We start from the raw sequence: 23103 nt of genomic DNA on the forward strand, positions 1-23103 counted from the left end.
ACACAGTATTTGTCTTTCTTTGTCTGGCTTCTGTCATTTAGCATAATGCACTCCAGGATCATCTTTGTTGAAGCAAATGGTGGGATTTCCTTATTTTTTAAAGCTAATTAATATTCCATTGTGTGTGTGTGTGTGTGTACAAGGATTTCCTTCTTTTTTAAAGCTGGTATGTATGTATGTGTGTGTGTGTATATATATATATATATATCTCACATCTTCTTTATCCATTCATCCACAGACTTTCCATAGGAGTTTGTATCTTGAGCTTAGAAGAAATGCTGCAGAGATGATATTGCAGAAGAAAAGAACAATGATTATCAAAATGCTTAAGATGCTTAGGACATTATCATTTATCTCTCCAGAGGGGACCTTATTCTCCTGACCATTTTGTCTAATTAAAGGGCTCCTGTCTCAAGTTCTAGAGTAGGTCAGTGAGAGGTGAGACGTGGTTAGGTTGAAATGACTCAAGGACTTTCTCTCATCCGTTGCTTAAGGGCTGCTTTTATTCTCTGAGAATAAGACAGTTCAGTAGGATATTTTTTAACTGCATGAATCAGAGTCTATTAATACTCAAACACCCTTAATTATAATGTAGGTGACCGGAGGTCCAGCATTAATTCTTCCAGTTAACAACAAAACATGATGCAGAGGAATACATAAGAACCCTGGAGTGAGGCAACTTCAGTTACAATGGGCTCAGACTCTAGAGCTCCCCCTCTTTCAGTCAAGCGTTGCAGCCTGCGGAAGGATTGGCAAAGAGAATTTCTACCTGAATGCATGCAGAAGAGAATCCCATTCACATAACTTTATCACAGTCTTAACCCTCACTTACACAAGACGTGATTTTCTTCTTCAGACCCAAAGACACTTGTTCCAACTGGGAAACTTAAGAGAACCCGTGAAGTCTGGAACCGTACATAACATGACACTATGTGTGCTGTTACATAATGAAAATAAGCCATTTCTTGACTGGTTTGCCCAGACTGGATGGCTGTCCTGAATACTTGTCATCAGAGATGGGTCCCTATTTGAGGCGTTATCCCCACCTTGTCAGGGTCTTTCCTTGTTCTTTTTTTTTTTTTTTGGCATTTCCTCAGAGAGTTAGGGTCCTACGCTGGTGCCCAGAGTGCAGACTGGCAGTGAGGGGCTGGTGTTTTGTTGGTGAGATGGCATCTGGATTTGGGGTCTCTAGATCTCAGGAGCTCCACTGGTTTCTTCGTTGGGTGGGATTTACAATTTTGGCACAAATGTCAAGTCAGCACTCAAAATGACCCTGTGCCTCAGTCACAAATGAGTCTGAACATTAGATGGAGGTCCTCCTGCAATCGTAGGCAGGTGAGGACAGGTGCCAAGCCAACCCCGAGGTCACCTGCCACCGCTTAGAGCACCAGCAGGATTCACAAGTGAGCAAGAGTCAAGGCAGACAGAAGAATAAGCATGACAGAAGTAGTTTTCCCTGCATTTTGTCTTCAGAGGTTTCTCTGCAGTAGTCTTTTTGACTGAGAAACAGAGGTGTTTTCCTGGAAACAGAGGCATAAAGAATATGCCATCCTCCCTGTTAAGAACAGCAGAAGCTGTGTGTGTGTATAAATGCGTGTGCATGTGTGCGTGTATATAAATGTGGTAATTATGTCTATATATGTGTGTGTGGCGTGTGTATGTGGCGTGTGTATGCACAGATGTGGGGAACGTGGCCGTGAGTGCATGAGTGTGTGTGTGCATGCGTGTGTGCTTACCCATGTGCAGACATGTGTGTACACGTGTATATTTGCGCAAGCGTGTGTATATTAACCATTTCAAGCAGGTCTTTGTGATCACAATTCTAAATTCAAACAGCTGGTTTAACGCACAGTTCGGTGATTACCTTGTGAGACAACTGTGGCTTTATCCCTCGGGCCATAGGGACCCACTAAGACTTAAAGTAGGGAGACGTCATTTCCCAGCTGGGGCATGAAGAAGGTAACCGTGGACATAACTAACTCTCTCTCCAGTTGACTGGAGAGGAGAGTAGGCAGATGCCAAAGGAAGAGAGCGGGTTGGAAGTTATTTTTGTAGCAATTCAGGGAAGAGAAGTCAGGGCCTGAATAGAGCAGGAGCTGTGGAGCAGAAGAGGGAGGGTGATAATATTCCCTCCAACCCGAGAGCCTGGGAGCCTCTTTAAGAAACAATACATGGACATTTAAATTAAAGAAAACATTTGTCCGTACAGTGATCTTACATATCAGTTCACGATGCTCTAAGAATTTTGGGGCAGGATTCCATTTTATTGAAGAGAGAATTCATTGCTAGATCTTGCTGACAAGGCTGTGTACCCTGAATGGTGACTTCTGGGGAATGTGCAGAGGGTGTGCATGGAGGGAGCCCCTGGCCTGCAGTCAGCAGACCTCACCTGGTTTCTGCTTCTTCTTGTTCTTAGGTGCGTGGCTAGAGACAAGTGTGACATCATTTCTTCGAGCCTATGTGGCCTCTTCTCTAACTGGGGATCATAAGATCCAAACTTCAAAGTATTCTTTTGAAAATTCAAATTGATGGCAGGTACATGATGACCATATAAGTATTTAATAGAATCTCATACTTAGGGCTGAGTTTGGACACTGGGATATTGGGCTCAGTTAAGTTATAGAAGCTTGTTTCTTTTTCATGGTTTCTATTTTATTCCAGTAAAATAATGATAATAGCTAGAGTTTGCTGAACGCTTGCTATGCTACTTGCCAAGCACTGAGGCAAGGGTTTACGTGTATCATCTCATTAAGTCCTCACAGCAATTCTAAGAGGTAGGCAGGGGTGGTAAGCAAAGTATGGAACAACCAGGTGTGGCCAAAGTACCTACTAATCAGAATAGTCCAGGGCAGTCCATGTCAGCCGTTAGCAACAAGCACAGCTTTATGGGTTCATCCTGACTAACTGAAGCTCTGGAAGTTGGCCTCTCCTTTACCAAGGAGGAATCTGGAGCTTACAGAGTTTGTGTAATTGCACAAGAGGACACAACTAGTCAATGGCAAAACAAGGAACACCTATCTGGAGCCATCTGAATCCAAATCCAGTCATGGTACCCTGCCTCTCAGCATCAGGTTTCTACGATTGCTTTTTCGCTTCTGATGGCCCGAAGTCTGCCATCAATAGCCAAAGGGTCAACACACAGCTGAGAAGATTCTCCATACATCCCTGAAAAATTAGCAGAACTGATATTGAGAGCAACAGAAAGCTCTAAGTAAGCCTCATAGTAAATCCATTCCATCAAAAATACTTGATCTTTTTAAAGATTTTATTTATTTATTTGACAGACAGAGATCACAGGTAGGCAGAGAGGCAGGCAGAGAGAGAGAGGAGGAAGCAGGCTCCCTGCTGAGCAGAGAGCCAGATGCGGGGCTCAATCCCAGGACCCTGGGATCACGACCTGGGTGAAGGCAGAGGCTTTAACCCATTGAGTCACCCAGGCACCCCCAAAATACTTGATTTTAGGAACATGACGTAAACTAGACGAATGGCAAAGAAAAGTGATTGAGTGTAGCTTTATTTCTAATGTAGTATTTAATACCATCTCATGCATGTCTGTTCGTAAAATTAAATTAATTAAAATCGGCTTAGATAATAGTTCCATTAAATAGATTGAGAAGTGGCTGCAGGTGGCTCCTCTTCACATGCCTTAGGTCTATTTTGGGGCGGTTTGATAGCTGAGAGGAGTTAAGGTGGGCCGTTACAGGCAGGATCTTTATTAATGATCTCAAAAGGCGTCCTTGGTGAATCTTAATGAAAATTGCAGTGCCTGGTCTTTTCAGTGCAGTTGTAAAAAACTCATAGAATGACACCAGAATGCCAAGCAGTAACAGGCTGGTCCCCAACAGTTAATTGGAGCAAAGATCTCAATCCTTGTGGCCAGGTTGCCCTGCGAAGCAACCTAGCAACATAGCAGGACAAGGAATGAAACACAGGAGATTCTGTTGCCTTCATTTGAGGCAAGAATGCCCAAGCCCCTTCTTGGTGTCTCCTGCCATTTCTCTTTCTCTCTTTTTTGTACTTCTTTTTAGCTCTGTTTCTTCACGCCTCAATGTTCTCCCTCCCTCCTTCCCTCGCTCCCTCTCTCTCTTCCTTCTTCCCTTCTTATTTCCTTATTTTCTTCCTTCCTTCTTTCCTCCTTTTTCCCTCCCCCAGCAATCACTGTTTGTCTCATCCTGGCTCCGTAAGACCCCCCCTTTCTTATGTTGTTCTGAAATGCCATTTACTATAAGATCCATAAAGTCCCCTCTCCTCTTAAAGACAGAGCAGTCAGAGTGGTCCTCGGTCCATAGACAGGATTTTTTTTTGTAACACTATTTATAATGATGAAAATTAAATCTCTCTAGTAATAATAGTTGATAAAGTTATTTTTAAGTGAGGCTCACCCTGTGCCAGCCATTAGACTAAAGTTTCTGATTTACCTCAGCTAAACCCTGTGAGGATACTACTATTACTTACCCCACTCTTCAGAGAAGGAACCTGAAGCTTTGACAGGATAAGTAAATTCTGAGCAATGACATACAGCTTGTAAGTGGCAGGGAAAGACCTTAAGCCAGTTCACTGTACTATCTAAATGTGCAAAGGCAAAGAAATATTTAGATAAATTTTGGCATACTACAAAATAGGAGAATTGGAAACTATGAAATATCATGGTTTACATTAATATTCAATGGCACAAGAAGACAGGAGTTTAAAGAAGTATGCTTTATGGACCTCCCTCTCTCTCTCTCTCTCTCACACACACACACACACACACATCTGGGCAACCTCAGTTTTTTTTTTTTTTTAATCTATTTTGCCAAAAAAAAGAGAAGGGCATAAAGCTCTGTTATTGAAAATGGTTGGGCAGATCGTTTCTCTCACTAGGTCCACACTGTTTGGGAACAGGAACGCAATATTGTGTCTTTCCATTACTTTCCACAAAACACAGGAGTCTAATGCTAAAGGGAGTGCAGGCCGCAGTCAAGTAAGTGTCTGCAGAGCCCTCAGCTTGGAGCCTGGCACAGTGAGGACCAATGGGGGCCATTACTTAATGACCTTGACTGGATGACTTAGCCTCTCTCTTGCTCATGCTTTCTTAGCTGTGCAGTGTAGTAAACCCTCCTCATGGAGCTCTATGGATACGGACACTAACTTCCTGACTTGTGCTTTGGTTTACCGCTTATATCTCCTTTATCTGCAGAGGTCTTCAAGAGATGCTTATTGAATGAATGAACGAGTGAATGAACTCTAGTGGCATCGGATAGTTCTGAGGATGCAATGAGATCATAAACATTACATAATAGTAATAGAACGTGTGCCTGAGTGGCTCAGTCGGTTACGCATCTGCCTTCAGCTCAGGTCATGATCCCAGAGTCCTGGGATAGAGCCTCGCATTGGGCTCCCTGCTCAGGGGTAGTCTGCTTCTCCCTCTGCTCCTGCCCCCTCTCATGCTCTCTCTCTGTCTCTCTCACTCTCTCTCATATAAATAAATAAAACATTTTTTAAAAAAGGTAATAGACTCACCTGAATTCTCTTGGAGTCTCAATTCCCACATCTGTAAAATGGAAACTTATAACCCTTATGGTTACCTACCTCTCAGAATCACTGTGGCCACCAAAAGGAAGGACTTTGTGGAACTTCTATGCTAGGTTAAGACATGGTGGCTTTTGAACATTTTAAGAATTCTGATGCCTTTGAAATTAATTGGTAGAGACTGTCGTGGGCCTATAGAGTGGAACCAAATCAGACCCCAGTCTCCATATACCTCTGAATATGGCTTGTTGGGATTAGGCTCACACATCTGGGGCGAAATTCCAGCTGTTTCACCTGTAGCTATGTGACCTAAAGAAAGGAAATACTTGAGGCTCCATTTCCTCATTTGGGAAAGGTGTAGGTAGTAATAATACGCAGGGTTATTTTAAAGATAAGGTATGACACAGTGATCGTAGATGATTCCATAACTAACTCTGTCCCCTCTCCCTTTTTCCAGAATGTTCAAGGGCACTGTTTCTTCCAGGTAGCTGAGGATGACCCAAGTTTTTATTAAATTATAAATTGGTTTGTCCTTTTGGAGACAATTTATGCCTAGGAACTGCCTACCTGCTATATGAAATGGGTTTTGTTGTAAATAGAGAGAATGTAGGCACAGTTTAAGCAGGAAAAGTTTGTGTGATCAGTTTATAATTTTCTATCCGATTCAACATGTGTAGTTAAAATTTGTTATTACTAACAAAAATTAGTGCTTGTTATTATTTTTGCATGATTGCATATAGCAGGTTAAGTGCTTTGTATATATGAGTTTATAAAGCATCCTAACAGTTCTGCAAGGGACCCGTTCTCTTTCCCATTGTACCTAAGAGAGTAGGACTTGGGGCCTCATGCACCCAGTCCAAGGGCCACCGGCAGCAAGTGGAGAAGCCTAACTTCACATCCTGGCCTGCTTCAATGCACACTCTGCCCTTCGGTGGCTTTGAGAGTGATTTTTTTTTTAATTTTTTTTTTCTTTTTTACAGATTGAGAGAGAGAGAGAGATTACAAGTAGGCAGAGCAGCAGCCAGAGAGGGGAGGAAGCAGGCTCCCTGCCAAGCAGAGAGCCCGATACGGGGCTCGATCCCAGGACCCTGAGATCATGACCTGAGCTGAAGGCAGAGGCTTAACCCACTGAGCCACCCAGGCGCCCCTTTGAGAGTGATTTGCATTGAGGAGCTGATATCATTCCCACTGGCAGAGGAGACAGAGGAATGAATATATGTGTTTGTTCTAGCTCCCACAGACAGCAAGGGATAGAGCCAACACTGGAACTCTGGTTTCTGCCCCCAAAGTGGAGGAGTTGGGTATCCTTCCTCCCACAGTACCAACTGCTCAGTGCTGAAGCTGGTCTCTCTCTCTCTCTCTCTCTTTTTTTTTTTTTTAAGATTTTATTTATTTGACAGAGAGAAATCACAGAGAGGCAGGCAGAGAGAGAGGAAGGGAAGCAGGCTCTCTGCTGAGCAGAGAGCCCGATGTGGGACTCGATCCCAGGACCCTGAGATCATGACCTGAGCAGAAGGCAGCGGCTTAACCCACTGAGCCACCCAGGTGCCCCTCTCTTTTTTTTTTTTTAAGAAAGAGTGACAGCATGAGGTGTGTGTAGAGGGAGTTTGGGCAGAGAGGGGGAGAGAGCATATTAAGCAGGCTCCACACTCAGGGGAGAGCCCCACATGGGGCTCAGTCTCACGACCCTGAAGATCATGGTCTGAGCTGAAATCAAGACTCAGACGCTTAACTGACTAAACCACCCAGGTGCCCCTGAAGTTGGTCTTTTTATTCATCCATTCATTCATCAGTACAGAGAGTCTGATTAACAGATCAATGATGGCTACTAGATTATGCTTCCTTTCATTCCTCCAGCACTTTCTACAGATTGATTAATTGGCTAAAAAGGAACCGTTTGAAGCATTGAAATCAAAAGACAAATTCCCAGGGTTTTCATGTTTTACCATATACCAAGCACTCTCCTCTTTAATGGTTCTAATGGAAAAAAAAAAGACACCTTCAGTTATTTTGCAGGTTGACTGTTATGTTTTTGGTCCCCAGCTTGACATACAGCTGCAAAAACTAATAATAATTAAGGCATTCTTTACTTTAAAAAAAATCTTAGCTGGAACCCTGCCATGAAAAACAGATGAGAGCAAAGCTGCCTTATTTGAAGGGGGAAGATGCGGCAGGTTCAAAGATACCCCTGTGGTTTCCTGGGATTCTCAGAAGCATCCTGGGACAACATGGAGCCATAGAGCAAGAAAGCCTTTGAGCCTTGTCCATTAATTAAGTAAATACCTTTGAGCACTGGCTATACCTATGTGCTCAGCGCTGTGCTACGGTCTGGGAAAGTGGAAATCAAAGATAGTAAGTACCCCTGCCTTCCAGAGGCTCAGAGTTTGTGGGGAGGAAAGAGAGGGTACAATGCAAGGATCTCTAGCCATATTCTCTTTATTTGTGGCTGATGAGGCACAGCAAAGCATCCCTGGGGCTCTGCCTTGGCAGAAATGAAGAAGACTTGTAAGGCAGAGCAGAATTCCCTCATTTTAGCTTCAAGGACGCTCACAGGTACTCCCCACAGGAGCTTATCTTGAAACACATGGTGTGTGTTTGTAGGTCGGTGCAACCACTGGGTCGTCTTTCCAAGGATGAGCAATACCTGCAGATCATTCATTACTTTATACTGTTTATTCCTATCTTTCACTTAGGTCAAATCCCAGACATAACAAAAAGAAAGGAGGGGGAAGTACAATAAGGAAATTTTGTCTTATAATGATGTTTGCCTTGTAGAAGAAAATTTTTAAAAAATCTAAATGCCTTTTCATTAAGAGGTTCCAATGCATTCCCTGTATCTTGTTAATTACCTAATGGCAGGAGCACAGTGTGCCGTTCAATAGTCCCTCACAATTAGTTGGCAAAGCATTTTAACATCCATTACCTCCTTTGGGGCTCACAAAGTCCCCGTGAATGAAGCAATCTGCTAGAGTTTTATTTTATAGCTCTTGAAACTCGGGGTCAGACCAAGCCATTTGCCCAGAATCACATGCCATAGATCATGCATCATATGTTGCAGTGGGGGTGAGGGGGTAAAGACTCAACAGCCCCACTTTGGTCCTAGAATCCCACTTACCAGCTATGTGACAAGTTTTATTTCCTTTTGCTTCCGGGCTGCAGTTCCCTTGTATGTGATGAGCAACCAAGTCATCCTTTGCCTGTGCCAGACACTTTCTCAACTCCACATTTATCCAATCACTTATTCCTGACAGTGCTATTATTATTCCCATTTTATGGATGGGGGCTAAGTAGTTGGTTCAAGGTCATACAGCTGGGCAGTGGCAGAGCAAGATATAAATCCAGGTAGTTTGGTGCTAGAGTTCACATTGAGCCCTACACTGCAGGGGCAATGGGAAGAAGGTAGATTGGGACTGATGATTGTACCAGTCAGCACAGTCCTAGTTATGCCGAAGTAACAAACATCCTCCCAAATCTCAGTGGCTTAAAACACCAAAGATTTCTTTTTCACTCACATTTTCTGTCCCTGTGGTAGGGTTGGGGGGAGTGGCAATGTACCACTAGACAGCATCCTCATTCAAGAGCCCCAGTTTTCAAGTTTCCTCCCAAGTGTCCTTGAGTGACAATTAACATAGAAGGAAAAGGAAAAAAATAGATTGTGTGATTGCTCAGGCTCTTAAAGCTTCTGCCCAGAAGCAAATCACACATGTCACTTCTGTTCACATTTTGTTGGCCAAAAAAAAACATGAAATCGACAGAAAAATACAATCCTGCCATGTGCTTGGTATTGTGGTACTTGACCCAGCTGGCCAACATCACAGACGACCTCTCCCAACAACCTGCCCCCCCCCCCACACACACACTGGGTGACTGTGTCAGAGCTGAAGTGCTCCTTTCACTGTTGGAGGCTGTCCCTCCTCTTGCCTTGTTCAGGTTTTCCACATGCCTTCTACCATCCGCTTCACTGGTGGATGAAGGATACTATGTAATTTTAACGTAAAAGTTAAAGTTAAAACATTGGCCCAGAAAATGGAATCTGCACCAGGGACAAGAACTCTTTCTTTAGCCACAAACATCTTCTCATGACTGCCTTCCTAGTGTCTGGTCTATTTCAATATTTTTATATTTTCAACCCACTGCAATTTTACATTCTTATTTAACTAACTTTGTGTTATCTTCCCACTTGTGAGGAGCATTGAAGACAAAGATTCAGTTTTGTACATGGAATCATTCACTCATTTAGTCTCTCAAATAAAGGCTGGAGGTGGGCAGCGCAGGGAGGTCATGTTTTTAAGCCCAACTATCAGCAAGGCATGAAGCTCCAGATGTGGTTTCAAGGGTTGACCATATTATATTCTACCATTTGAATTTCTTTCTATGAAAATGACATCATTTAACTCAAACTAAAATTGTTTGAACTGCTTTGAAAGTGACGAAAGGTTGTGGGTGCCTGCAGAAACCTTCCAACAGTAAAAGTCCTTTCTTTCCTCAAGAGGCTTCCTCCCTGCTTACAATCTGGCATGGACACTGTGAAGTCAATGTGAGAAACCCATATATCAAATTTAGGTAAAGGTTTTTAAAGAGCTATAAAGGGAGGGTCTAACACTTTCTTCCTTCATGCCATGGATGGACCCATTTAGCCCTGAGACACAAGCACTCTGCTCCACCGTCCACTGCCCTCTGGGTAGGAGGTCAGCAAGGAGTCGTCAATGAGGGAGTGATGGAGTGACAATGTCACATTTGTGTTTGTGATAAACTGGCAGAGCATGAGCTGGAAGAAGTTCGTATTAGGGCAGGGACCCTGGACTGAAGCCTGCTGAACTGGAGTGTCGGTGGAGAGAGAAGGAAACAGAGTGAAAATGAAAATACTTGGCTTGGAAATGGTGTATGCCATGGAGGGCTGAATCTATAGCCGATCCCAGGTTTATGCAGTAGTGGGCAGAGAAAGATGTTGATGCCATTCTCTGGGACAGGTTGTACAGCATGAGCAGGATTGGGGAGAAGGGTGACAAGAGCACTTAAAATTTCAGATAGAAGAGTAGGTGAGTTCAGGAGAGTAAGAAATTTTTTTTTCCCATTACCAGAAAAATCTAAGAAGGCTTCATGGAAGAGGTTGCATATGAACAGGATGGAGCTGAACTTATGGAGCTGGGAAGAAGGGGGCTGCTACCAAAGCCAGGAGTACTCACTCTCGCCTTATGCATGTGTCTCCATTCTCCTGTGTCAACAGGTATGTGAGGTCAAGAACGAAGCATGATGTGGACATGCGGATTGGAATCCACTCAGGCTCAGTTCTGTGTGGAGTGCTAGGCCTGCGGAAGTGGCAGTTTGATGTCTGGTCCTGGGATGTGGACATCGCGAACAAACTTGAATCTGGAGGAATCCCCGGGTAAGTCAAAGCAAAGCCCTCTTCTTGTTTAACTCTCGTCATTTGCTCACTTTGTGACGGTTGGTTTCCTGTGTGCAGAATTCAGAGGCATCCGTCTATAGAAGCAGTTGTTCGGGAGGATACAAGACATTAAAACATTATACAAATATTGGCCTCAAAAGTCTAGTGAAATTCATCACAGGCAGTGAGGATGGTGGGACAGCAGGCAGGTATTCAGAACCCAGCCCTGCAAAACATTGGTTTCCAGACTTGACCTCTATTGGAATCAGCAGAGGAATATTTTGAAATCAATGGTGTCCAGACCTGTGCCAGTTCATATAAAGCAGAATCTATGCAGAGTCTATAACTTCTTAAAGCAATTCTCATGGGCAGTCAGGGTTAAGACCTCCTGATCTTCTGTATGAAATTCAGAGATCTCAGCTCTCTGAATTTGGCTGGCAAGACCAATCGGTATCGACTCTCTAGTGTTACCAGTGGCCTGGAAGGGTTCACTGAACCCTTAAAAGTTGTAGTGAGATTCTGCTTATGCAGACTGGGCCTAATAAGATTTTGGGTACATGTGAACCAGTAGGTTGTACTGAGTTCTTGCATATACTCTCTCTCTAACAGATGATAAATAATAGAAGGTAGATAGATGGTATAGAGTGATAGACAGACCAAGGGGCAGACAGAAAGCTAAGACAGACAGAACATGTATGCATATTCCTTTCCCCATGCCTCATCCCCAACCCTACCTATGGAGTCACAGAGTTCTCTGGAGTCTGCCGTCATTCCTTGCTAATTATATTTAATATCAGGTAACATAGTATCATGGGAAATAAACTGTAGAAGGTGGTATCAGAGAAACTAGGATTTCCACTCTGCCCCATACTAAGCTCTATTACCTAAGCAAGTCATGTAAAACATGTTTAGCACCTGGCATGTGATTTTAGCACAGATTTGGGTTTTGTTGCGATGTCTATATGACCTCAGGCCAATACTTAACTTCTCTGAGTCTCACTTTCCTCACTACAAAAAGAGAGGTGGTAATAATGATATCATACCTTGTGATTTTATGCCCCTTCTGCATGAGGGTTTTTCCCATCTGCCAAATGGGCACAGTTCACCTCACGGATATTGTCTGAGGCTATGTTGGGCAGTGGGTGTGAAGCACTTTGTAAACCATGCAGTGATGTCCGTGGGCACATTGCCATCCTTTTAAGGGAGGCATCACTGTCTTTAATGGTCACCACTCCTTGCCATGCAGACTTAGAATAAGATAACCCTAACATGTCACCACTGGGTTTCTTAAGTCCTTACATTCTCCGGATTTTCCTACAAATAACTGCCTGTTATATTCCAACAAACCAGACTCCTAATCCACCTATGTTCTGTGTCTTAAATGTGTTGTTGCATGAAGAGTTGCCGTATGCTCAGTAAATTCCCTTTGCAAACCTCAGAACACAGCTTTGAGGGTATGTGACATAATGCTATGACTTCTGGAGGCCAGTGTACCTAATGTCCTCACCACACCAAGGAACACAAGAATGGCTGAGTTTAAATTTGGTGAGGTATTTGAACGGATTTACTACTTACCTGTGATAGAGGCTAGGGTACGTTTCTGAATCTCCTTGCCTGGTTTCTTCACTGTAAAATTGAGCTAAGAATGCTACTGACCTCAAAAACTTGGCTTCCAAGAAGATAGTAATTACAAAGTATCCAGTCTTATGTACATTACTTAGGTCTGCTGAGGTATAGGACGTGCCTTTCTGTGCAGAAATGCAGTAAAGCCAAGACACGTCTCCAAATTCTCCATGTCTCCAAATTCTCCATGGTTTGAAATACCTACGTTTTATTTGCTTTTCAAATTTCTACTTCCTTTTCCTGTCCATCAAGTCATGTAGGAATAAACCCAGTTTACTTTCCCTTTCAGTAATAATTAGCTCCCAATTCCAAACATGTACTGGGTACCTGCCACACACTCACAAGTCAGCTAACTACCATCAGTATGTTACATCATTCTATCTAATGACACTCCACATGGTAAATACAGACATACCTTACAGATATTGTGGGTTCAGTTCCAGCCTCCCACAATAAAGCTAATATTGCAATAAAATGAGTCAAATGAATATTTTGGTTTTCTGGTGCCTATCAAAGCTATGTTTGCACTCTACTATAGTCTCTTAGTGTGCAGTACCATTATGTCTTAAAAAACAAAGTGCATTCCTTAGTTTTAAAATATTTTATTGCTAAAAAATGTAAACCATCATCAGAGCTTTCAGAAAGTCCTAATCAGTGATCACAGATCAGCATCACAAATCCAATCATAATGAAACTGATTGAAATATCGTGAGAATTACCAAAATGTGACACAGAGACCCGACTTGAGGAGATGCTGTTGGAGAAATGAGGCTGATGAATTTGTTCAATGGAGGGTCACCCCAGACCTTCAACTGGAAAAGATGGAATATCTGCAAAATGCAGTAAAGCAAAGAGCACTGAAGGAGGTGTACCAGTCTTAGCTTTCTTATGTTCATAAGGAACTTGAAGCTCAAAGAAATGAAAGATGTCACATAAAAACAGCTTGTAAGTGCCTCACTATGCATCGCTGTTAAATCACTATACTCTCTAATGTATCCAGCTTGCTCGTGGCTATCTTCTTATTGTGACTCTCCGGGCCCTCACTGTGTCCCTGGGGCTAACACGATGCCTAGAACAGAAGAGAGAGATACTAACCATTATGCCACTATGGCATATGCAAGTTTAATACCTTGACCCTGAGGTCATGCAGAATTGGATGAAAATCCTTTCCCTGGCCACGTGCCCCCAAATAAGCAGAGCTTCTCAAATTTTGGCATGCATCTGAATCACCTGAGGGCTTGTTAAACCATGGGTAATTGGGCCCCACCTTCAGGGTTTCTGATCCATATGTCTGGAGAGGATCTCAGAATAGGTCTTCCTAATAAGGTCGCAGGTGATATTGATGCTGTTGGCCTTGGTACCACACTTTGAGGACCACTGTTCCTGAGCTTTTGTTAAGTGAGATAATGCATATAAAGTACCTTGTCCTGTGCTCAGGACATAGTCACTATGGTCGTGGCTGTCATGGTGGCCATATGATACAGCTATAGGGTCTTGAGAAGACTCTGAAAATGCAAGTCCTTGTCTCAATCCTGCACCATCATCTGCCACTGATAGAGCCCCAGGCCAGTTACTTACTCATTATCTCTGGGTCAATCTCACCATCTGCAAAAGGAGGTGAAGAAATGCCTATCCCCAAGAGTTGTTGGGAAGAATGGAAATTATATGAGATGATCCACAGAACCAAGCTATCTAGTAATGCCTTTGGCTAAAAAATAACGTTTATGCAAAATAAGTGTCACCCAATTATTACATCTTATTTCCTATCATAACTGTTATTATTATATACTGGCATTTGAAATTACCAGAAGATGTTGACCTGACATTCCATATATGAAAATATTGTCTGAGGACGTATTCATTTCTTTCAGGGGAAATGTAATTACCACACTGTCAACTGCACATGCTTCGCTCCCGAGCTCAAGGCACTAGCAAAGATGAAAACGAACATCTGAAGCCCGGTTTCTATCAAAACATTTAAGTGTATATTGATTAGAACTTCAGCAGAACAATCAGCAATAAATAAAAGTGAGGATGTCTTCCACTGCGGAAAACACAATATTGATTTAGTATATGCAAATATTAGTCTCCCTAAACACAGACAGCAGAATAATAAAATGTAGAACCCAGATAAAATATCAAATGAGATTGGTATATTTAACTTAATTATTTTAAGAGAAAATCAGCCATCGGACTTAACAAAACCCTTCCAAGAGTATTGTTTTGCCTGGGAGGAAAAGACAGCTTTCTAGCCCCCAGCTCTAAACTTGATCTGAGAAAGAAGACTGGAGCATCCATTTCATGAAGGTCAATGACTTTTCCATTTCCCTAGGTTAACATGACTGAGTTCCCAGGTGTTAACAAAATTCATCACAGAATAATTTGCACTTACACACATTTCTCACATTTCTCAAGGAAGCTCAAAACATGTTTCGCATGCTCTTATTTTTAATATCTTGCCCTTGAAATCAATGACTATGTATGATGATACTTATTTGGAAAACATAGAGAATGCATGCTATGTGACCAGAAATGCATTTTTTACAAAAATGCATTTTAGAAATTTCTTTCTGTGTCCTTTGCAGTGAGTAATTCTCTGTAAGCAGGAGCTTAGCAGGATGGGTAAAAAGGGTGACAGGGAAATAGAGATAGTACTAAAAGTAAAATTCATTTGGAAATGCTCCTTTTAAATAATTTTATTGTTTCCTTGGATATACTTCCTCTATGATTACAAAAGCCAAGCAAAAAATGAAGCATCTCCCTTATTCATCCATCCATTCATTCAGAGGAGCAATAAAGTCAGCCTAAGGGAAAAGACTTTGAGCTGAATTGGGGAGTCGGAGAATGTCCTGTAGAAAATGTGGGGTGAGCATTCTAGGCAGAGAGCGTAGCTTGTTCTGAGTTTAATAGGCATGAGATGGTACCTTGACTTTAAAGAAATGCCAATAACTTGGTTAGCAGGAGAAAACATTGGGTATAGGAGGGTAAGAGCATCAGAGAATGAGCTTTGAAGTGGTAAAGCCCAGAGTAGAGAGGCCTTCTCCAGGGCTTAGGCTGTATCCTATAAGCCTTGAGGAGGCATGGAATAGAAAACAGTAATATCACAGTGGCATTTTTGTGAATATTCCTAATCATGTAAGCATGTTCTTTTATAGTATGTTCAGTGTACCATGCACACTAAAGTAATCTTGACTACTTTACACAAATCAACTTTGGAATACAATGATCCTAAGAGATAGGTACTTTTATTTTCCCATATTCATGGTGAGAAAACAGTCTTACTGAAAGTTTAAGTAGCTTGCCCAAGATCGCTCAGCTAGCAAGTGGTAATGGTAGGATTTCAATCCAGGCAATGTGGCTCAACAGCCCATGCTCATCATCATCATACTAATCTACCCAGACCACAATACAGCTACAATAAATAATCTGGTTGAATTAGACTTAAGAGGACAGAAAAACTCTTCCCCAAAGAATTTACCATACGAAGTTTCCACAATTCAAGTCTGAACCTTAAGGCTCTTGATGTCATCTGTCGTTTTGCTAAAACAAAAGCAACAACGATACAACTTGGATCATGAGCTGTGATGCAATGATGATGCAGGAATGAGTCACTTACCCTGTGAGTGAGCCTAGGCAGCCACCTGCCTACCTGTGTTCACAGCTCTGTTCCCTTCTCTTTGCCATAATATCTTCTAGAAGAAATTACATCTTAGAGTCATTTTCCCAAAGGACCCTCCGTGCATAAAACCTGAACTCATAAGACCTGCCTTTGTTTTTAAGAAGATTATAGAAAAGTTGAAGAATCCAGGCACAAATATATGAAAATGAAAATGATGAGAAAAGTCCTGAAATGCTAAGGGAACTGCCATGGTTGCACGGTGATTTGTACAATAATTGATTTTGGGTTCAGAAACATTTATGGAGCTTGTTTTTCCAATCCAATCAACAACACCAAAAAGTCACCAATTCTTGAAGGTTGCTGGGATCAGGCAGAGAGTCACAAAAGCCCAAAGAGGTGCTTTGGTATGGCCCAGCAATGCTGGATTTTATCAGAGGCTGCAGTGTCCCTCGGGGTGAAGTCAGTGATGCGCTGCTCATTGATTTACATCTGTACTTCTGTTTTCTTTCATTCTTTCTGCTTTTTCAGGGGAGTGCATATTGTCCTTGACAGTATTGTCTTCACAGTACCCATGTGTAGCCCTGATGTTGGTTTTGCACAGGATGACAAACAGCAATGGCCTTTGCAGGCCATCTCGGGAATGTATAATGACCTATGCTTTGTGCACACAGGAGGATTCACATTTCCAAAGCCACGCTGGACTGCCTCAACGGTGACTATAATGTGGAAGAGGGTCATGGTAAAGAGAGAAACGAATTCTTGAGGAAGCATAATATAGAGACCTACTTGATTAAGCAGCCTGAGGAGAGTCTGCTGTCATTGCCCGAAGACATTGTCAAGGAATCGGTGAGCTCCTCAGACAGGAGAAACAGTGGGGCGACATTCACAGAAGGATCGTGGAGCCCCGAACTGCCCTTTGATAACATAGTGGGGAAACAGAACGTAAGTCCTGGCTTCCTTCTTCTGGTTAGCCAAGAATGCATGCTCGAGTGCACCCCCCGTCCAGAGGCCTCAGAGAAAACCGATTCATCTTTAACCTTTTCTCTGCTGAGCACCGTAATTGCAAATGATTAAACGTCTCTCTTCAGGACAGAATTAATCTAGGTATGCATTCTCAGGAAATGCAAGAAATATCAGAGGGTTCTCAGCACCCCCTCCCCATTCCCTCTCTCTCTCTCTCAAATCTAGCTGAAAATAAACATCATGTGAAGGTGGATTATAATCCCTGCCCCACCCCCACCCCACAAAATTACTCATGTTGGAGAACATGACATGATTAAAGAAGCAACAAAGGTAGAAGGCCAAGTCCATGAAAACCATTTCTTAGGGAGCTGGCAGGCCAGAAGTTCTGAGTTACCCTCTGAAATTTAAAACCAGGAGGGCACTGTTGATCTGGGAATATAAAAGCAGCACCAAGAGAGACCAAGGGTGAGTGTGAGCACTTTAGGAGGACCCGGCAATTTCAAAGCCCCCACAAATATAGTTCTATTCCTATTTAGTGTGGATTTGCATCTTAAATGAGGGATAGGGCTACAGAGTCAATACATAGGTATAAATCATCAATAATCAAGTTATTTTTAATTTTTTTTTCCAAATCCCAACGTCACACTAAATCCAGTGAGATGCTCAGAGTCCAAGATGCACTGGAGAGGTGAGGCTGATCAGGGAGAAAACCAGAGGGATTCAGAGATGCTCTTGTCCCCAGCGTGCTTGTCCAGAGCATGGGCAAAATCACCTGCTCACCTAAGAGTTTACTTTTAATCCTTTACGCTAAGTACAGAGAGTCAAATTCATGCAAATTCATGGTGTAATTCCACCATACCTTTTAAAAGGAACAAACAGAAGCCAGTATATAAGACTTTCAAATAGTTTCTGACAGTCTCCTGAGCCAAGCAAAAGCTGAAAGCAGTGTGAAGAGTGTCCGCAGCTTTATGAGGGCATAAATGGGTTAATTGTCCTCATCCACAGACCTACAAGTTTCTCATCAACTCACCGATAAGACAAATCTATCTGCTTAAAAGCATTTAAAATGGAGCAGGTTAAAATGGTAGAAAGCTTTCCCTCTTTCTTCTGCTTTTGAAAGATGGATGTGGGGTGCCCCAAAACCAAGTTAACCTGTTTCTTTCCAGTTCTGTGCAAAGAAGCTATGAACAATCCATGAATCAAATTCCAGTGGGGAAGGGTGTAGGTCCAGCTAAGCCCATATGCCTTGTAAGAGTCTTACGTTTAGGTCTTCAGTTGTTTTTTGTGAGTGTTTAATTTGCCCCCAAATTATATGTCCATGCAAGTCATCACTGAGTTCAGTGTCTACTTCTTTCCATCCTTGGATTGGTATGCATGGTGCAGTTTGATGTTATATAAAATAACAGTCTTCTGCACTTGCTGCCGTGGATGCATGACCAGCCGACAGTGTCCTCCCTGCTCCCTCTGCTTGTTGTAGCTCAAGCCTGAATGCTGGTTATTGAGAGGAGATGTGTGCCTCACACGGGATACCTCAGTAACTGCATAAAATTCTCTTTCTTGGTTTTAGTGTTTCTGTTTTTCCTTTTTGCTCTTTCCATTTGAAAAAAAAATTTCCTATTTAAGCTGATGCAGAAATTGGGAAAATTCCTAATTTTTCTCCTCTCAGTTGTACCTAACCTTGCCACTAATTGTTGAGCACCAAGAAGAAAAAGGTAAAGATGCTTGGTTTTATTTCATGATTGAGCCATCTGGCAAAATTGGATAGGAAGAGTGGAAATATTGTCTTTGAGGATTTCCTAAAGATATTTGCTGGTGTCATGAAATAGTTGGGATGATATGCCATTATCAGTCAAAGATTATTAACTCGGTGTTTAACCATACCATGCATTTCTTGTGATGCCTGAGTTCTGCCTGGATATAACCCATCTGTGCCATGTTCAGTGTGCATAATCTCAATTCATTTTGATGCCATCAGACCTACAAGCCAGTGAATTGTATTGATATTCACAAATTACCAAGCGGAAATGACTGAATCGATGGAAATGCCCACAAGCTCTCAGAGTTTGTACTTAGGCTTAGCTCTAGAAGTCAGTGAGTTGTGTGTGTGATTCAGAGATAAGACTTGCATCTGGAAGAGATCAGCAGTGGTTTGGCTGAACCCGAACTCCGCCAGACCCCCAGTCAGTTCCACAGACAGCCCAGACCATCTGAGTGTTTACATAACACAGATGAAACATACTAATGCTTCACTGGGGTTGGGTGGTTTCCAGCTAAATTGGCCAGATGTTTTGACATCTATTAATTCATAATGTGTGCTTAGAAATGGTGTTAATGACTTCGGTATGCTGAGCCCTAATCTGTGCTATGCAGACAACAGATGTTCAGATAGTTACATTAGCACGTATTCAGTCATTCATTTGATAAAGATTAATTGAGCATCTATTATATGCCAAGTACTGCTAGGAATAAAAGAGAAGGGGATACAGAGGAAAAAGACACTTTAGAGGTGAAGTCAGAGTGGTTTTTATGCATCATGCAGACAGAAATTACGTATTTCACTTACCCACTGTTTAGCCTGCAGTTAGAACACTACCTGCTAAATAGAAGGGCTTGAATAAAGTTTGTTGAATGTATGAATGAATGAATGAATGAATGAATAAAATGATACGAAAGGTGGCAAGGGAGAGGAACCAGTCAAGTTTGACCTCCAGGTTTCTTTCTTCAGTGACTGGGTCAATGAGAGAACTGCCCTTTAAAATAGGCCCTACTGGAATGGTAGGAGACTGGGAGGGAAACAGTCAGCTGGGGACATGTGGAGATTGAGGTGCCTGGGATGGATCAGAGAAAGATCTCCAGAAGGCTACTGGACACACACTTCTAAAGCTCTGGTGTGAAAGAACAGTGCAAGAGAGCAATCTGGTAGTCATCAGGATTTGCATGATCATTGAAGGTATGAGAATGGCAGAGATCACTGTAGGGAATATATAACATAAACCAATAAGAAGGCACAGAGCAGATACTCAGAGGCACCAGATGAGAGGTGAAAGAGAGTAAGGATCCCGTGATGGGAATCAGACAGGACACAATCTGAATGATCAGGAGAGAATTAGGTAATGTGATGTCATGGAAGCCTAGAGAACAGAGCATTCTGAGAAGGAAGGGGTGATCAACGATGTCAACTATAACCAGAAGGCCCAGTAAGATGAAGACTAAAAACTACAAATTGGAATTAGACTGAAAAACATCACTGGCAGGAGACAGGTTTGATGAGAAGTAAGAAGCCAGATTGTCGGGGCGCCTGGGTGGCTCAGTGGGTTGGGCCGCTGCCTTCAGCTCGGGTCATGATCTCGGGGTCCTGGGATCGAGTCCCGCATCGGGCTCTCTGCTCGGCGGGGAGCCTGCTTCCCTCTCTCTCTCTCTCTGCCTGCCTCTCTGCCTACTTGTGATCTCTCTCGCGTGCGCGCTGTCAAATAAATGAATAAAATCTTTAAAAAAAAAAAAAAAGAAGCCAGATTGTCACGAAAATCCATAGAGTTCTGGATTTTCAAGAATAACTCCAATGCAATCTCTCTGGCCATCCCAATGCCCATTTCAGGAATCTATCAGTGGTTTGGAAGAGCAAGAGAAGTCACTAAGACTTCTCTTGGACCCTTGTATGAATCTTCCAGTCCTTGTCTATGCCTGTAGATAATCTCTTGATTTTGATGTCCTGAACCTTCCCTGCCCCTATATCTGTATCCATTTGTGTTAAACTTGCTGGTTCAGTTCTCTGGTTCCTGGTATCTGGGTTGTGCTTGGACATGCTGAGCATTTACACTTTGCATCCCTAACTCTTCACATGGCATAGGTGTTCTGCTCATTGATTTGGTGTCTTGGCTTCCTGAAGCCAAGTATCAGTTACCAATGAAGCTTCCTATGCTCTGAGCCTATGGGTGGAATGAAAGTTAGAAAAATAGAAAGCCAAGAAGTTTAAATCCCAGGTGGACTATTGAAAGTTGAGATTGTAATATCAGAAGTAGGTCATTGAAATAGACCAAAAATTAAAATGTTGACATTTAGGGGAGGGTGTCCAGAAACTTCAAGGTGAGATGATTGGGTGAGTCATCAACAAGGTCATTGGCTCTCTCAGAATAAAGACAAAACATGAGATGTGAATTGAAGACCTAGGAAAATGGTTCTCACATTAAAGATCGCATTTCCCTGTTGGTTGCATGCTGTATCTAAAAATCTGTTTGTGGGCTTGAGCTCTTACTCATTTCATTATTTAGTGGGCACTCTATGTTCTAGATCCTGGGGTCCAGTAGTAAGCAGACTTAATTGCTCCCTATCTTCCAGGAGTTTGCCTTTTAAGAGAATGGGGTATGCAGACAATGAACTAAAACATGTAAGTTCTACAAAGGAAGTAGAGATCCATGAATAGGAGGTGGATAGAATTACTGCAGAAGGATTATGGAGGTCTCTGAAGATTCTATTTGAGTCCTGAGAGGACTATAGATGCAAATAACCAGAAAAAGAGCTTTGCAGACAGAGAAAACAGCTAGTGCAAAGACCCTGAGGTAGGAAAAGGTTTGGTGTGTTAGAAAAAGCAATAAGGCCCACATGGATAGAACCTCACAAGCAGGGAAGAAAGGGGTATGAGATGAAGTTAAAGGAGACAGGAGCAGAGACAGGAGCAAGTGCAACATGGCTGCTGGTTTTAGATTTTATTCCAACGGAAATGATAGAAAGATTTTAAGCAGGGCAGGGACATGATCAGATTGAGATTTGTAGGAGATCACTTCAGCTGCCTTCTGGAGAATGGATTCTGGGGGCAACAATGGACTTATCAGGGAGAGGCTGAATCTTAGACTTACAATTTATAAGAGGATACCAAGGAGTGAAGCTTTCATGTCACTGTAAAAAGTATTGTGTGAGGTCATTAACTTGATTTTTATGACAAGAGATAGGCCAGGGGAGGTGCACCTGCTCTCTCAGATTCTCAGTGATGGGGTCTGTCCCTCATATATTTTGAAATCCTCAGCCCTGTCCATCCATCTCCTTCACATTCACCATGACATCCCAATCCTGACACTTTGCTATTACTCCTCAAGGTGTTTAGAAGAATCACCTGGAGAAAAGTATACATTTCTACTTCATTGTATATATTAGTCATTTCAACACCATAGACTGACTTTGATCATCATTGTTACCATGAAAATAGTGCCAGCTCTGTGAAGACCAAAATCCTAGGTAGAATTTCGGTATTCCACACGACAAAGCAGAACGTGAGTGTGCTTCATTGCTGGGGGTATAGCTAAATATCCACAGCATTGTTAACGCTAACAAGATCAAGAGTCTGGGGTCGGGTGCCATGTTGGGAGTGTTGTTCTTATCCTTCCCATTTAATTTCTGTACCAAGCTTACAGGGTAAGTGTTCTATGCCTGTCTTACAAATGAGGAAATTGTGATTCATAGAGATTAATTAATTCCCTAGAGGACGTGTAACCAGTAATAGCAGGGCTGCAATTAGAACCCAGTTATGTCTGATTTCAGGCCAAACTGCCTCTGCTTTGTGGCCTGAGGATAGATGCTGGGTGTCTACCTTCTACTTTGTTTCTGGGTCAGTCAGTCTCAAAACTCTGTGTGTATGTGTGTGTGCACGCGTGCACACGCACATGTGCACACGTGTGTATACATGTACACACAAGCGTGCACCCTCTAAAGATTGGTAGCCACTGAAATTTAGGAATTTTCTGTGAAAACTCCAGGAAATGACCAGATTTTCCTCCAGCTTGTCCTCATGTCCCAGGTAGCATCTCATCCCATGAGTGTCCTAATGTGATCACTGTTTGCATAGCAAAGCCTAAGCTGGGCAGCATGCCATATCTACCTCATGATAAAATGACAACCCACCATTTGATGCGGTCCCACTTGCAATGGGGAATGTTAAGCCCAGGAGACAAGGAGATGTGGAGGGAGTGAAGCTGCCTGGGCAGGAAGCAGAACAAAAAACCATAGTGGG

At 42.5% G+C, this 23103-nt stretch overlaps 1 protein-coding gene across 1 annotated transcript in view; it reads left to right on the forward strand.

The window, feature by feature from the left end:
• The window catches only part of ADCY8 (adenylate cyclase 8), a 221859-nt gene that overhangs the window by 102757 nt on the left and 95999 nt on the right, over positions 1-23103 (forward strand). The window contains exons 6-7 of the mRNA XM_045978186.1: positions 10739-10897; positions 16811-17081. Coding sequence (XP_045834142.1) covers positions 10739-10897; positions 16811-17081 — 430 coding nt within the window. The remainder of the gene's footprint in view (positions 1-10738; positions 10898-16810; positions 17082-23103) is intronic.

This window comes from Meles meles, chromosome 1 (genome assembly GCF_922984935.1).
Source record: "Meles meles chromosome 1, mMelMel3.1 paternal haplotype, whole genome shotgun sequence".
In the NCBI taxonomy this organism is placed as follows: domain Eukaryota; kingdom Metazoa; phylum Chordata; class Mammalia; order Carnivora; family Mustelidae; genus Meles; species Meles meles.